The 16504-nt window shown below is 40.9% G+C and overlaps 1 protein-coding gene across 3 annotated transcripts in view; it reads right to left on the reverse strand.

The window, feature by feature from the left end:
• The window catches only part of LOC116040358 (protein associated with UVRAG as autophagy enhancer), a 33354-nt gene extending 17092 nt beyond the window's left edge, over positions 1-16262 (reverse strand). For 2 of the 3 annotated variants that reach the window (XM_031287537.2, XM_031286053.2), the window contains exons 1-4: positions 16100-16262; positions 8695-8806; positions 5364-5760; positions 1690-1916 (exon numbers count right to left, since the gene is read on the reverse strand). In XM_031287537.2, the coding sequence (XP_031143397.1) occupies positions 1690-1916; positions 5364-5760; positions 8695-8806; positions 16100-16102 (739 nt within the window). In that variant the 5' untranslated portion in view covers positions 16103-16262. Of the gene's footprint in view, positions 1-1689; positions 1917-5363; positions 5761-8694; positions 8807-9258; positions 9355-16099 lie in introns of those variants that run through there. The other variant, XM_031286849.1, reaches the window with a different exon arrangement.
• Positions 16263-16504: the final 242 nt, after the last annotated feature.

The raw sequence follows: 16504 nt of genomic DNA on the forward strand, positions 1-16504 counted from the left end.
GGACCACTAAGGCCTATATAAAAGAGACTTCAGATACAGTATTAGGGGACCACTAAGGTCTATATAAAGAGACTTCAGATACAGTATTAGGGGACCACTAGGCCTATATAAAAGAGACTTCAGATACAGTATTAGGGGACCACTAAGGTCTATATAAAGAGACTTCAGATACAGTATTAGAGGACCACTAAGGTCTATATAAAGAGACTTCAGATACAGTATTAGGGGACCACTAAGGCCTATATAAAAGATACTTCAGATACAGTATTAGGGGACCACTAAGGTCTATATAAAAGAGACTTCAGATACAGTATTAGGGGACCACTAAGGTCTATATAAAAGAGACTTCAGATACAGTATTAGGGGACCACTAAGGTCTATATAAAAGAGACTTCAGATACAGTATTATGGGACCACTAAGGCCTATATAAAAGAGACTTCAGATACAGTATTAGGGGACCACTAAGGTCTATATAAAGAGACTTCAGATACAGTATTAGGGGACCACTAGGCCTATATAAAAGAGACTTCAGATACAGTATTATGGGACCACTAAGGCCTATATAAAAGAGACTTCAGATACAGTATTAGGGGACCACTAAGGTCTATATAAAGAGACTTCAGATACAGTATTAGGGGACCACTAGGCCTATATAAAAGAGACTTCAGATACAGTATTAGGGGACCACTAAGGTCTATATAAAAGAGACTTCAGATACAGTATTAGGGGACCACTAAGGTCTATATAAAAGAGACTTCAGATACAGTATTAGGGGACCACTAAGGTCTATACAAAAGAGACTTCAGATACAGTATTAGGGGACCACTAATGTCATGGGATCTTTAAAAAACGCTCATCATCCCTGTGCGGTCTCTTACCATTAAAGACGTTAAATTAAAATATAAAATATAGGCTACTACAGGACGTAGACCTGAGCCTACCCTACGCTCCTGAACGCAGCATGACTGCACTTCACCACCACACCACTAGGCTATGTGAGCAAACCGCATACGATTGATTTGACAGCACTCGCAAGTCCGAAGAAGTCACCTTGCTTTTGAGGTAAATACCACCAATACATCTTAAATATAAATAAATCTGTAGCTATCCTCTGCCATTCAGAGCTCCGGAAAAGTTCCCAGATATTTTTAAACACCTGTCAGTAATATAATACAATCTCTGATGGCGGAATATTCAGTGAATAGGCTTCCCGACAACATCTCAGTGCAAACTCCAAAATTGTTTGTCTATTTATTTCCACGGTTCAACACACGAGACGACTGAACACCCAGGTGTTGTTACCACTACGTGTACATTATAAGACTAGAACACTAGTTTGGCTGTGTAATGGCTTTATTCATTTCTGCCAATTAGTGCATTTTCCCTGTGTATAAGTTAAAGACTACATGCATTATTGTGTTTGACAAAAAACAATCTCTCTGTCTGTTGAGTGCGTGTGTCAAGTTATAGCTTAGGCCTACCTATGCCACTCGCGCCTAGACTATTTAATTGTATAGCCTTGTTAGGCTATGTGCGGGGTGTGCCAACTTTTTTTATGAGATCTAGAGACCCCCTTGAACCCGGGAGTTGGGGAGAGGGGGGTTTCTGGGTAAACGCAGAGGTCTCTGGGAAACAGCAGGTGTACAGTACACAGCCACTAAAGATATACCTGTAATGATTTCATCTACCTGATGAGTAGGGGGCATCAGAGCCTTGCCCCGGCTGTCCACCGAAGGGAAGCTGGAGATGGTTGGGATGTGTTGAGGCGGAGACACAGCGCGGCTTCTTGTCCTCCCGAGGGGACGGCTGGTGACAGGAGTTCACTCTGGGTCCCACATCCTCCACGCTGGTGTCTGCCAGGCGTCCACACTGATCCAGAGACAGCGAACCAGAAGCAGGGGACGGGGAGTCGGAGCTATAAGAAGTTACGTTTCACTTTAGTCAGATTTGTCCTATCTGTCACACACTCCAGTTCTCTAAACCTTTGAGCCAGAATGTGTTTGTGTGGAAAAATAACATAATTTCTTTGGGGTGACAATAACATTTCTTCAACACTGAAAGCAGCAGCAGCAGCTCCTATTCATCCAAGAAAACCTGCTTGTGCTTTCCCTTTTTTATATTTCACTGCATAACAATAAAACAGCAACAATAACTACTGCCTTTATCATTTTCTCTTTCAATTCCTGTTTCCTCGCAGCCTGGAAACTATCACAAAACTTTCAGGAAATCAGGTGTCAAAGACTGAAAGTCCTGTACAGTAAACTGTGAACTTGTAAACGCCCTAATATGCAACATCAGGAAACAAGCTGGTCCAATGGTGCAGTCAGAACCAGCTGGAGTTAAACCCCAAGAAGTCTGTGGAGATGTCAGTGGACTTTAGGAGAAGTCCCCCCCCCCCCCACTTCCCCCCCACACCATCCAGAACGACAGTGTCCACTGTGGATTCCTTGAGGTTCCTGGGATCAACCATTTCACTGGACCTAAAGTGGTTTCCCCACATTGACTCTGTCCAGAAAAAGGCCCAGCAGAGGTTATACTTCCTGCGACAGCTAAGGAAGTTTAATCTGCCTAAGGAGCCACTTTCTACTCAGCCATCATTCAGTCTGTCACCTGCACCTCCATCACTGTCTGGTTTGGGTCAGCCACCAAACAGGACAGGGCCAGACTGCAACGGACAATTAGGGCTGCAGAGAGGATCATTGGAGCTGACCTTCCCTCCATCCAGGACCTGTACCGGTCCAGGGTCAGGAAAAGGGCAGCAAAAATCTCTGCAGACCCCTCACATCCTGGTTACAAACTGTTCAACCTCCTTTCCTCTGGTAGGAGATACAGGGCACTCCCCAAGCTGTCGCTCTGTTGAACACTCAGAAATAACCCCCCCACCCTCACACTGAACAAAGTCAATCAACACTGTTCTGCTCATCTACCTCATGTATATTTTCAATCTTACGATTACATAATTGTTATTAATATATGACCATTGCACTGAACTGCCTTGCACTATATTTATATTCAAATCTTAAATCTCAGACTATACTGATATTGCACTATTCCTTCCCTCTCTTCAATTGTTATTGTATATTTTTTGTAAATTTCAAAATTCTATAGTATTGTTATACTGCATACTTAACAGTATTTTTTTTATATTTCTCACTGTCCTTTCTGTTTTTATTCTTTATATGTTAAGTGAGTGTTGTACTTTGAGAGCTAAGGTTAACTGGAGTCAAATTCCTTGTTTGTTTGCGGAAACCTTGCTAATAAAGCTGATTCTGATTCTGAAGAGGACAGTTGCTAGCTATATCTGGCTAAACTATTTAAAAATGGCGCGTTTGTTCAGGTCAGGACACTCCGCACTCTTGTCTGCTGATGACGTAGTGAATAGTGACGATTCTCTCTGACCAACCAGTAGTCTGCATGTTTTCACGTCACTTTTTTGGCTCGCCTCAGCTCGCTTGGAACCTCGACTGAGGTGGTACTAAAAAAAGTACCTGTTAGCAGGTACCAGGGACTTTTTTTCGTAATGGAAAACCAAAAAAGGCGAGTCGAGTCGAGCAGGTACCATGTAATGGAAAAGCACCATTATACTCTAGACCAGTGTTTCTCAAATGGGGGTACGTGTCCCCCTAGGGGTACTCTGGAGGACGGCAGACGGGGTACGTGAATTTGTTTAAAAAAATATGTCATGCATAATTCCTAAAATAATTATACTATAATAATGAATGCATGAAGTGATGGATTCTAAACATTTGAAATGTAGCATTTAAATGTTTTTGTTTAAAAAAGGTTGTTGTTTGGTGAATCTATCACTGCCGGTGCTGTATTGTAGACTTATTTTTCTACCAAAAATGTTTTGCGGGGTACTTGGCTTTAAAAAAGCAATTCAAAGGAGGTACAATATTGGAACAAGTTTGAGAACCACTGCTCTAGACACTACACTTTAACAGCAGAGAGACCATCCTTTATGTTTTACTGTAAATGTGTCTGTAGTCCATTTTCACTCATGAGTTTCAGCAGTTAAAGCCAAACTGTTTGTAAATCCCGTACTGTGGCGCCATCCAGTGGTGATGTCACAGCGACACGTGTCAGTCCTCACAGGCCAAGCTTTTGATTTTTCTAAGCTTTTAAAAGATGCTATGACCACATACAACTCCCACACAAAGTAACTTAAACTGGAAATGTAGCACATAAAGTATGAATATTATTCCAATGGCAACCTGAAGTGTAACATACTGATTTTTAATTGGTGGTAAAAGCGAATGACAAATGTGATGCAACTGAAAGCTCCAGAACAGGAACTAAATGGACCTTGTAGAGAGTTTACATTAATGGTTAACCCTTGTGTTGTCTTCCCGTCAACCATGCAATTTTTTTTTTCAACGTTTTGGTCATCTTTTTCGACACATTTCTTGGCGTTTTTGTCGATTTTTTTCCAATTTTTTTGTCACTTTTTTCAAAATGTTTGGCTTTTTTAAAATTATTTTTGTATACCTTTTTTTAACAAGTTTTTTTGTTGCTTTTTAAGATGTTTTTATTTTCATTTTTTCTCCATTTTTTTGTCACTTTTTTTTAAACAACTTTTGTCATCTTTGGTGATGTTTTTGATGTTTATTTGGTCACTTTTTCCAATTTCTTTGGTGACTTTTTTCAGCGTAAAAAATAAATAAATGTTTTTGTCTATTCTTTCCTGCGTTTTGTTGCTTTATCCAACATTTGTCACTTTTTTCAACGTTCTTTTGTCATAGTTGTCATAGTTCTGATATAGAAAGTTTTTGTAAACAGGGGACAACAGGGGGGTTAATGGTCTTCTATCAATACTTTTTCAAATGTTGTAAAATTGAATAAAACACCCAAATTCAATCAAAGTAGTGAACTGATCATTTATTTTATTTGTGAAGAGGGTTGTAGGGAACCATCCACGTTATTATTTTTGACAATTCGTTCGAAAGAAACTCACATTTTTTGATATAGAAACTTTTTGAGAATGGGTCAAATTTTGGTGGTGTACTTGTGGTGGTATCGGTATCGACTACTAGATTTCTGGTGTCGTGACATGAGCTGTGTTGCAAACCGTTCCCTATCACGGAAATAGTTCCCTATACAGTGGTGTTCAAACTCTCCACGGTTAATTTAATTCACTATATACTGTAGTCCCCTATAAAATACCCACAATGCCCAGCTAATTTGAGCGTACATACGATGTGCCCTACATTTTACTCCGTATACCCACTAAGCAACGTGGCCGTGTTTTCCCAGAGGAGGAGAAGAAGCAGAAGTCACCGCGAAAACTGAAACTGAAAAATGGAGCGGGTTTTCGATTCTAAAAAGTGGAACTGTTTCAAACACAGCTGAAGTGTAAAGTTACCTTGATGGGTCAGTGGTGTCGGTGCGCAGGTCGTGCCAGGAAACGGGCCTGTGGCGTCTGGAGATGACCGGACTGCTTCTGGGAAGCAGGAAGTTTCTGCTCCCTGGATGGAGAAGAGACGAGTCCTCTTTGTTTCTCCGTTCCCTCCCATCATCGCCATCATCCTCAGCATGACTTTTGGAGGCTTTGTTAACGTTGTCGTGCAGAGCAGAGCTGCAGCGAGGCTTGGACCGGGACCGACGGGAGCGTGGATGTGTCCTCTTTGTGAGCGTTGGCTGTGAGCGTCGATGGGGAAGGGTTTTGTTTGCTTCTCCTACTCTGGTTTCTGGTGGGGACACAAGGAGAAGCGGGACCAGTCCTGAACCAGCTGGCTGATGGTTTCGGCGTGACGATTCCTCTGGAGCGGATTACAGAGAGCAAGAAAACACACACTGTAAATCTTTTCACCGTAAATTTACAGTAACATACTGGCATCTTTTTCGTCAGTAAACTACTGTTCATTTACAGTAAGCATACTGTTTTTAAAGTTTAAGGCAGGGGTCTTCAACGTGTTTTAAGCCAAGGACCCTTTCACTGAAATAGAGATGGAGCAGGGAACCCCTACTACATATAATATATAAAATGAAGTTGCATATTAAACTGGCCCTACAATAACGTGTAGTAACGTGTAGTAATATGTTACTGGTGCAATACGTGGGCTGTTGAATTGTTCAATATGTCATTGTGTACTGCATAGGTTATGTGGAAATGAGTCATTTGTGCAATACGTAGGCTATTTGGGTTGTACAATATGTTAGTTGTGCAATACATAGGCTATTTGGGTTGTACAATATGTTAGTTGTGCAATACGTAGGCTATTTGGGTTGTGCATTGTCAGTGCATTGTGTTTTTCATTTTGTGCAATACGTACAGGGTTGTTCAATTAAAAACTGCCACTGAAAGAAGAAGTTAATGTGCTTACTATATAGGTACCTTTCTAATGTATATGAGAACATGTTTTGTGTTGCATGAGAGTAGCTATGTGTTGAGAGATGCTTATTTTCTGTATTTTGTGTTGTCTTTCTAAAGCTGTGGAATGGACAGAGTCCAAAACAAATTTCCCTTCAGGGACAATAAAGTATATCTTATATATTATCTTATCTTATATTATAGGGCTGCCTAAAGCTTTTAAACATACTTTTTTGGCATAGAATACTGAGGTATCAAAATAGCCTAATAATTGATGGCATGGTTTTATAAATCATGTTTTAATGTTACACATACATGAGTCACAGTGAATCCTTAGGATGAACTGTGTATGTGGATGGCCCTTAGTGACTACCTTACCTACAGGCCAGTAAGCAGCGGGGATTTATATTTGCCCAAAATATGTTGGATATGTTGGATATGTTAAGACTTTTTAATTCTTGAAAAAACTTTCAAAAATTAACAATAATTTGGAGGTCCCCCCTAGGGGTCCCGGACCCCCAGTTATATTTTGGCTGCAGTGTAATTTCTGGCTTTTCCTTTATTTTCCCAAGATGCATTGGTATTAACAGTAAATACCTGTAATCTGTAACATTCGCAGATAGTGCTCCCAGAATTGCTGTAATATTATTATTTTCTCCCAGAATGCATTGCCGTTTACAGTGTGATCCTGCATAACATTAAAACAGTAAGATACTGAGATTTGAGCTGTACATTTACATCAAAGGTTAACAGTGCATATATGTATTTCTTGATCAAATTTAAAGACCTTTTTTTGCTCGCTTTTGATTCAGTCTAAGGCTGCGCTCTGTCGAGTCCCCTCTTGACTTATATTTAACCTCCTCTTACTGCTTTTTTATCCATTGTGGATTTCATTCCTTCTCCCTTGGCTTTTGAAACAGCGGCACCTAGACTGTGGAAGGATTTGAGAGCGGCGGCCTCTGTTGATATTTTTTAAAAGCAGCTAAAGACACATCTTTTTAGTCAGGCATTAGATCAGCCACATAGTGGATTGCATTAGTGTTTATTTTTATGTTCCTTGTCTTTGAGATATATTGTGACTTATTGTGATTTTTATTGGGTATCGATGAGTTTTAATGTTTAAAGGTCCTATGACATGCTGCTTTTTGGATGCTTTTATATAGGCCTTAGTGGTCCCCTAATACTGTATCTGAAGTCTCTTTTATATAGACCTTAGTGGTCCCCTAATACTGTATCTGAAGTCTCTTTTATATAGACCTTAGTGGTCCCCTAATACTGTATCTGAAGTCTCTTTTATATAGACCTTAGTGGTCCCCTAATACTGTATCTGAAGTCTCTTTATATAGACCTTAGTGGTCCCCTAATACTGTATCTGAAGTCTCTTTATATAGACCTTAGTGGTCCCCCAATACTGTATCTGAAGTCTCTTTATATAGACCTTAGTGGTCCCCTAATACTGTATCTGAAGTCTCTTTATATAGACCTTAGTGGTCCCCTAATACTGTATCTGAAGTCTCTTTATATAGACCTTAGTGGTCCCCTAATACTGTATCTGAAGTCTCTTTATATAGACCTTAGTGGTCCCCTAATACTGTATCTGAAGTCTCTTTATATAGACCTTAGTGGTCCCCTAATACTGTATCTGAAGTCTCTTTTATATAGACCTTAGTGGTCCCCTAATACTGTATCTGAAGTATCTTTATATAGACCTTAGTGGTCCTCTAATACTGTATCTGAAGTCTCTTTCCCGAAATTCAGCCTTGGTGCAGAATTCCAGCCACTAGAGCCAGTCCCACAATGATCTTTCCTTAGGATGTGCCATTTCTGTGTCTGTAGCTTTAAATGCTATTGAGGAGGAGAGGGGGGGGGGGCAAGGTGGAGGGGGGGGGGGGGGGGGGCCTTGACCAACTGCCACTTTGCTTGTTTGAAAGCCATGATGTCTCTCTCTCTCTCATGGGGGGGCCAAATTCTCTGGGCGGACAAAGCAGAGAAAGGGGAGGTAACCTTTCCCCTTATGACATCATAAAGGAAAGATTCCTGATTGGTCCATCTGAGCTTTCATTTTCTCAAAGGCAGAGCAGGATACCCAGGGCTCGGTTTACACCTATCACCATTTCTAGTCACTGGGGGACCATAGGCAGGCTGGGGGAACTCACATTAATGTTAAAAAAACCTCATAAAGTGAAATTTTCATGTCATGGGACCTTTACATTTATTTGAGCTGTGAAGAACTTTGTTTTTCTAAATACAGGCTGTGCGCATTTCTCTGCATTTTAATACTTTCACAGTATTCATAAATAACCTCTGCCTGCTTTATGATTTAAAAAAAAAAAAAAGGCATGGAAATCTGCCCTTTTACAATATGGGAGTTTAAAGATATTACCTGCTGCTGTCAGAGGTGTAGCTTCAGGTGTTGGTGACTCTGCAGAGTCCACACACCAGCTGACGTATCTGGATCTGTGCAAAGAGGAGGACAGGCCCTCGCAGCTTCCCATCTGCAGGGGTGGAAGAAGTATTCAGATCCTTCACTTCAGTCACAGTACTAATAGCACACTGGAAACATACTCTGTTACAAGTAAGGTAACAAGTAAACAAGTAAAAGTCCTGCATTGAAAGTGTTACTTCAGTAAAAGTCTGTAAGTTTCATCAGGAAAATGTAGTTAATGTATTAAAAGTAAAGAGGAATCCTCCCATTTTAGAAACTGGACATGTCAGCTGGACGTGTAGGCCATTATATTGTTGGTTAGTTTACTTTATAATAACACATCAGATGTTATAAACTACATGTGTTCTGTGTGCAGTAATCTTAATGTGTAAAGTAACTAGTAAGTAAAGCTGTAACAGGTGAATGTAGCAGAGTAAAAAGTACAATATTTCTCTCTGAAATGTAGCGGAGTAGAAGTAGAAAGTGGCATGAAAAGAAAAGACTCAAGTAAAGTACAAGTACCTCAACATCTGGACTTAGGGATAGTACATAAGTAAATGTACTTTAGTTACATTACACCACTGCCCATGTGCACAGAAGAACAGAGACACAAATTCCTGGGAGATTAAAAAACAGCAACCAGCTGTGGCAGAGAGTACAGATGTCACTGACTCAAAGAATAAAACTAAACGATATCTTCAGGCAGTCGAATAGTTCAGATAATGACTTCCAAAACTCGCTTGTCATCCTTTTTTCTGTTTGTACGGAGTTTGTTACGTGTGCAGGAAGTGTAATCAGTCCCTGCTGCACGTTCATAGCATCTGATCAGCATCAGAAAACAATATAAAGGCTCTTGAAAAAGTCCAAAGTCTCAAGTCTGAAGATAACTGCCCTCATCTACACTGAGCGCCACAAAACCAGATCAGACTAGGAGTATTTATGGACAAAGGTGCTGGTAGTTGCCATGGTAACATTGGTAGCTTTAGAGAACGAGACATTGTGACCGATAAGACCCAATTAGGAGGAGAAACGTTGGCGTCAGTGTCGGCGTTGCCAAAGGTCTCCGTTTACGCCCGTTGAGACGGCAACACAACCCCGCAGATTCCAAACCAAAACGGGTCAGAAGTGTTTCCAAATGTCTCCGGTTTAGGGGCTCAGAAACACCAGAGCAGGGGGAATGAGAGGGGGAAACGCCAGAGCAGGGGGAATGAGAGGGGGAAATGCCAGAGCAGAGGGAATGAGAGGGGGAAACGCCAGAGCAGGGGGAATGAGAGGGGGAAACGCCAGAGCAGGGGGAATGAGAGGGGGAAACGCCAGAGCAGGGGGAATGAGAGAGGGAAACACCAGAGCAGGGGGAATGAGAGGGGGAAACGCCAGAGCAGGGGGAATGAGAGGGGGGAAACACCAGAGCAGGGGGAATGAGAGGGGGAAACGTAGCAGAAGATATTCCTTTTTAAACCAAAACGCAGCGATGTAAATGTAGCCTCAGTTTCAACCAATTAGGGGACACAGGGAGTTGTCTTTCATATTTTTTAACGGGGGACAAATCTACCTCTTCTAAATATTGCGTCCCCCTGGAAAACTACGCCTATGTTTTTGGAAACTGGTGGAATTGGAGACTTAGTTTTTCTTTTTTGGGGAGTTGACATCTTGTAAAGGTTTTGCCAATCACAGCTTTTCAAATCCATGACGGCACTCCCAGTGTGGAGCAACAACACGTGACCACAGACATTTGTCAGGAAATGCGGCATCACACTAGCCTGACAAGACAGACCCACATCCAGATGTTGAGTCTGGGAACTCCCCATTGGCAGGGCTCAATCCGAGGGGCGGGATAAACGGTTGTCTTTTAAATTCCGTCTGCACGCAATAGGATAGCGTTACAACCTCCCGTCTCATGCCCTCCCGGCTACGTGGAACCATCATAACTCGCAACTCTGCCGTCATTATGTTAAGCCCCGCCCACCGACTCTATACACGATGTGATTGGCCTGACCAGAGTTTGGTTTTTCCAGCTCGCAAGCCAACAGAGAGTTGCTAGACGACCCTGGCTGCAAATTACATTTGCTGCTGCTAGAGTGCATCTAGATTTCTGGGCTAGCGTCACACAGGATCTGCACTTTTCTGCACATTGTTCAGCTAAAACAAAAGTCCACAACTTCCAGTATTTGCATCTGCGATTAACAATAAAATACTAATATACTTTATTTGTATAGCACCTTTTAAAAACAATAGTTTACTAAGTACTTCAAGAAGAAGATGGAACACCTTCAAGTAAATGTCAGTAAAAATGACATGAATTTATTTATTCAAATAAATTCAATGAAATTCACAGGTGATAGGCAAGGCAAAGCAAGGCAGCTTTATTTGTATAGCTATATTTCAGCAACAAGGCAATTCAAAGTGCTTTGCATAAAACGTTGTTTGTACAGTACAGGCATATTGACACATAATCCACAACACAAATATTGAAGCAGACACCTACAGCACTATTTATCTAACACATAACAGACACACAACAATAAATAGAATACAGTAAAAAGGAGTATGTTGCACTTCCCTAAAAGGCCTAATGTCATAAATAAATTAAACTACTGCACAGTAATCTTCACATATATTCCTACTCTAGTCATACCCCTCCCCATATCTTATTTAATTGGGTTATCGCCATGGGAATGAATGAGTTTTTTTGCTCGGTTGGTTCTGACGTTAGGGTATCTATATCTACGGCCAGAAGGGAGCGGCTTGAACTCCACTGAAAGATGGATGGGTTGTATCCATGCAGACGTCGTCTGCCTTCTGTGCCAATCTGGTCAGATGTAATTGGTACAGGTCTACCTGTTGCTTACCAATGATTTCTCCACAGGTTTTAACAATCCTCCCCAATTTATTCCTATGGGTGATTTTTGAAAAGAAGTCTAAAAGTCTAAGAAGATTAAAAGAAGTCACTGATTCCCGCGAGCCTTGAATATCCATTAATAGTACTTTCACAAACTTCAAAATGTTAGTGTCCTCACTGCCTTGTGCTACGAATATTTCAGGAAACTACTTGAACACAAAGTGTACGTGTACAAAAAGTGAAGATTACACAAAGTTGATTTACGTGTGTGACACCCGACAGGTTGTTCCAGAGCCGATGGGCCCCCGATTGGAAACTTCTGCTTTTTGGTTTTTTTAACCGCAACCCTGGAACAGCTGACAGCTGCCTGCTGATTTCAGGCTGCGCTCTTTAAAAATCTCACTGTCAAACTTCTTATGAAACACTCAACATAGGGATGTTAACCCTTGTGTTGTCTACTTGTCTGTTTTTCTGGGTCGAAATGTAAAAAAAATAAATAAATACATTTTTTGTCACTTTTATCGAAGTTTCTGTCAATATTTTTCTGCTCTTTTTGGACGTTTTTGTCACTTTCACTGAAGTTTTTGTCACTTTTTTGGGCATTTTAGGCCTTTATTTGACAGGACAGCTGAGAGACAGAGAGAGAGGGGAATGAGATGCAGCAAAGGGCCGCAGGTCGGAGTCAAACCCGCGGCTGCTGCGTCGAGGAGTATTCCTCTATATATGGGCGCCCGCTCTACCAACTGAGCTATCCGGGTGTTTGGTTTCCTGACATTTTTGAAGATTATCCTGACATTTTTGTCACTTTTCCCGACATTTTTGTCACTTTTTCTGATATTTTTGACATTTTTTTCCTACGTTTCTCAACGTTTTTTTATCAATTTTTCTCTACATGCTATAAAACTTTAAAAAACACCCACATTCAATGAAAGTAGTGAACTAATCATTTATTTAACTTGTGAAGAGCGTCGTATGGAACCATGCACGTTATTTTGTTTTAAAATTTGGTTGAAAGAAACCCACATTTTTGATGTAGAAACTTTGTGAAAATGGGTCAGATTTGACCCGAGGGCAACGTAGAGATGTTAAGCATGCGCTGTCCTGTTCGATATTGTGAGAAGAAGTCTCCCTGCAGCAGTCTGAACTCTAGGAGAGCTTATCTCAGCTAACACAAGTGTGAAGCAAGACAAAGTTACCACGATCCCAGCGTCTTGTCTGTGTGAGCGTGCATCAGTTCTGTCTCTGGTATTTCCCTAACCGGTAGACTCGCAGTATCCCAAACATCAGCTGGTTTCACATCAGTAAGTAGAGTTCCAATCACTCAGGGTCAGTTAACTCTTGTGTTGTCTTCCCGTCAGCAATGCAACTTTCTGTTTTTCTGGATCAAAATTTTAAATTGAAACCGTAAGAAGCTTTTGTCGCTTTTCCAGGTGGTTTTTTGACATTTGTTCTTCTTTTTTTCCACGTTTTTGAAGCTTTTTCTGACATTTTTGTCACTTTTTTCAACGTTCTTTTATCACTTCTTTTCTTCAAATGTTATAAAATTGAATAAAATACCCAAATTCAATGAAAGTAGTGAACAGATCAGTTACTTAACTTGTGAAGAGCGTTGTATGGAACCATCCACGTTATTTCTTTTGAAAATTTGGTTGAAAGAAAACCTACATTTCTGACATAGAAACTTTTTGAAGAACAACAGGAGGGTTAAACAGTAGCCTCGCTTTGCCAGACCTTCCTACACAGCGCTGCGGAGGAAGGTCGAAAATGAGGGCACATCTGGCGGAATTTGCGACCGCAACGGAGCAACGTCGTCGACATAGCAGTCCCTCCAGAGAAACGCGATTATGCGATTGCATAATTCAATGCATAATCAGCCAAAGTCCGCATATTTATGCGGGGGCCGAATTTTTCAAATACGCCGCACTTTCGCCGCATAAATTGCCGATTTCCGTGCAAAATATGCGGGACTTGCATGATTTCATAATCCCCGCATTTTCGTTGCAAAAAAGTCACATATATCTTAACAGAAAGTTGAAAAATGTTGCGTTTACTTCACACAAGAGCAGCCATTTTCCCCTGTTGCCATGGGAACGTTACAAAGTGAAGTAATTACGCGACGTGAACGTCATCGAAAAGCTGCAAACCCCGCGATGAAGCCACGATGAAACCGCAGTTTTTGCAAGTTCCCGCAATTTCATTGCATAAAATTGCATAAATATCCCGCATATTCCATCACATTTTTTAACAAACGTGATGCATAAGCAAGGATTTTTGCCCGCAACAATCACAAAAAAACTCACGCATTTTTCTGGAAGGACTGACATAGACTAGTTTAACGAGTCTATGTCAACGAGTCTATCTCAACGAGCCTTCAACCAGACTGACAAAAATAACAACAGAGGAAATCAATCAACAGATCAACTATTGGATGGATTACAGTGAGATTAGGTACACAAGTCAATAAAAACCCAAACATGGACCCCCCAACTCATCACTGCCTGACTGCCTTTTCCTTTGTTATCCAACTAGTCCTTTGCCAATATATCATGTAATCTTTTTATTATCGTTCATTGGACCTTCGCCCTCTACGTCCTCTGAATCAGGGGCGGAGCCAGACGTCGTAAACATTAGTGGCTCAGAACAAACTTAGGAATACTCTCCCCGGGGAGATTTTTCTGGCAGCTATTTGCACTGTGTAGGAGCCACATATTGTTGTTTATGGTCTCATTTATATTATTTATTGATTATTATATTTTGCACTTATAGTGTAGGTGGTGGCCGTGTTCATCGTGGCTTGAGCGGAAGTGATAACATTATATTTGTTTGCTTCATTTTTGGGCTTTGACTGATGCTACGTTTACACGTGGACTGCTATTTTCATGAACGGACATTTCATCCTCTCCGTTTTCTAAAAGTGTTTGTTTACACGTACCCGTGTATATATGGCGTCAATGCCGTCAAGAGCACGCCAAACCTGTAGGTGGCAGTGTAACGAGAAGCTCAAGCCCACGTTAGCCAATCAGAATCCCGAAAATAGCAACAATAGCAACGAATCACTTCCTCTCTCTTCTCTTCCTCACTTCCTCGGCTGCCTAAACCTCCGTTTGTCTCAGTTTACATGCAAACGTGCAAACAAAGATTTCAAAAATCTCCACTCTGGCCAGAAGTTTTAGAAAGACTTGTTTTCAGAGGCGAATTCTCCGTTTGCGTGTAAACGAAGGGCACAAGCGAAGGGAAATGTCTCCGGTTTTCAAAATAACCATGTACGTGTAAATGGGGTAAGAGAGGGGGTGAGCCTGGGAGCGACACACTTTCTGTTGACCGCCACACTGATGCACTTATTTCGACTCACAAAGTAACTTTCCATTCGGTAACTGCAGTGCTAGTTGTATTTTACATGTGGAGGAATAAATCATTGCAATACTATCTTGAGCACGTTGCAGTGTGTTTATGCATCTCTCAGTGTTTAGTCCCTCGCGGCAGCACTTTGTTGGACTGCGTACATCCACAACACTCACTGTTTCTCAAGAAATTTGATAATAAAATGCCTAAAAAGCTGCACGTCATTGTTGGGAAACATGATAGTTGCTAAGGAAAAGAGGCCCTGTAGAGCTGACATCCTGTTTTGTGTCAAATTTTTCTCCAACTGTCTTCATCGTTCTAAAACCAGAACACAACAAATGTCTAAGACGACTGAAGAGAGACAGAAACTGTCTGATGTTACTCATTGTTAAACATAACGTAGGTAGGGTACACTCTAAGGAAGATCTGTGTGTTAACAGTTGTATGACTGCATATTTTAACAGAAATTGTCTGTAGATCATGAGTTGTATCTTTGTTTTTCTACATTTCCAAATGCATAACGCTCCAACAACTTTTGTCAGCCACAGAGGGCTTTGGGAGATTAAAGAAGTCCACGTTGTCACTTGTTTTTGAAGATGGGAATGACACATACAGTAGTTGAAGTTATCTTAAAACCCTAAAAGATTCAGGGCTTTGGAGATAACATTCGGGGGCCTTAGAAACAGCAACAAAATATCCCTTCAAAAATGTTATAAATGAATTTTAGAATAAAGGGTCTCAGATTGTGAGAGAAGAAAGAAAAAAGAGCAATAATTATAATGTCAACGCTGATACAGAAATCTGGGAAACGCATGTGGTAGCACCAAACAGCACAATGAATTTAAATTTCCAAATAAAAACGGAAAAATACTGAAGAGTTTTAAAGGCTGAGGACTGAGAACAGTGTTGGTTTTTGGTAGTATTTTGTTTAATTTGAGTGTTTTTAAAAAACGTGAAAGTGTTTCTTAAATTAGTCTCATTTCAAGAGGCTGACTCACTCTAAACTTCCTGTGTGAGTGCAGAAGTAGACTCTGATTGTGAGCGATAACGTCTCCAAGCACCAAGGTGTTTCCTATATTTCACTAAAAGCAAAGTGTATCGGACCGGAGAACTGAGCAACACTAACCAGAACACAAACGAGTCAAAGCGTCTTCAAAACCACAAAATAAGCAAGACACTCACCATTTTAGTGAACGGCTGAACTGAAGCTGCGACCCGTCAGAGGCCGAAGGGACTGACACGAGTCTTCATCCAGCAGAGAAAGGAAGAGGGGCGGTTGGTTATCAACACTTCCTGTATTTAAGAGTGTACTTTCTGTGGTTGAGCAGCAGTGTTTTTAAAAAACAGAGAGGCCAGAAAGATTTCGGTATACACTGCACGACATGAGTGCGCTTCAAGTCATTTGTAACCCAAAAAGGATCATAAATGTCCTAAGTGGAAATGGAGAACATTGGCGTTTTGATGACAGGCAGTTTATTAATGCTGCAGCATGCTTTTATGTTTGAAATCTGTAATGTTACTCTTAAGTTATTACTTCCTGTAGGGAAAAGTGTGACTTTTGCAGAAGTACTTTGTGCATAATCAGAA

The sequence above is a fragment of the Sander lucioperca genome, chromosome 8 (assembly GCF_008315115.2).
Source record: "Sander lucioperca isolate FBNREF2018 chromosome 8, SLUC_FBN_1.2, whole genome shotgun sequence".
NCBI classification, from domain to species: domain Eukaryota; kingdom Metazoa; phylum Chordata; class Actinopteri; order Perciformes; family Percidae; genus Sander; species Sander lucioperca.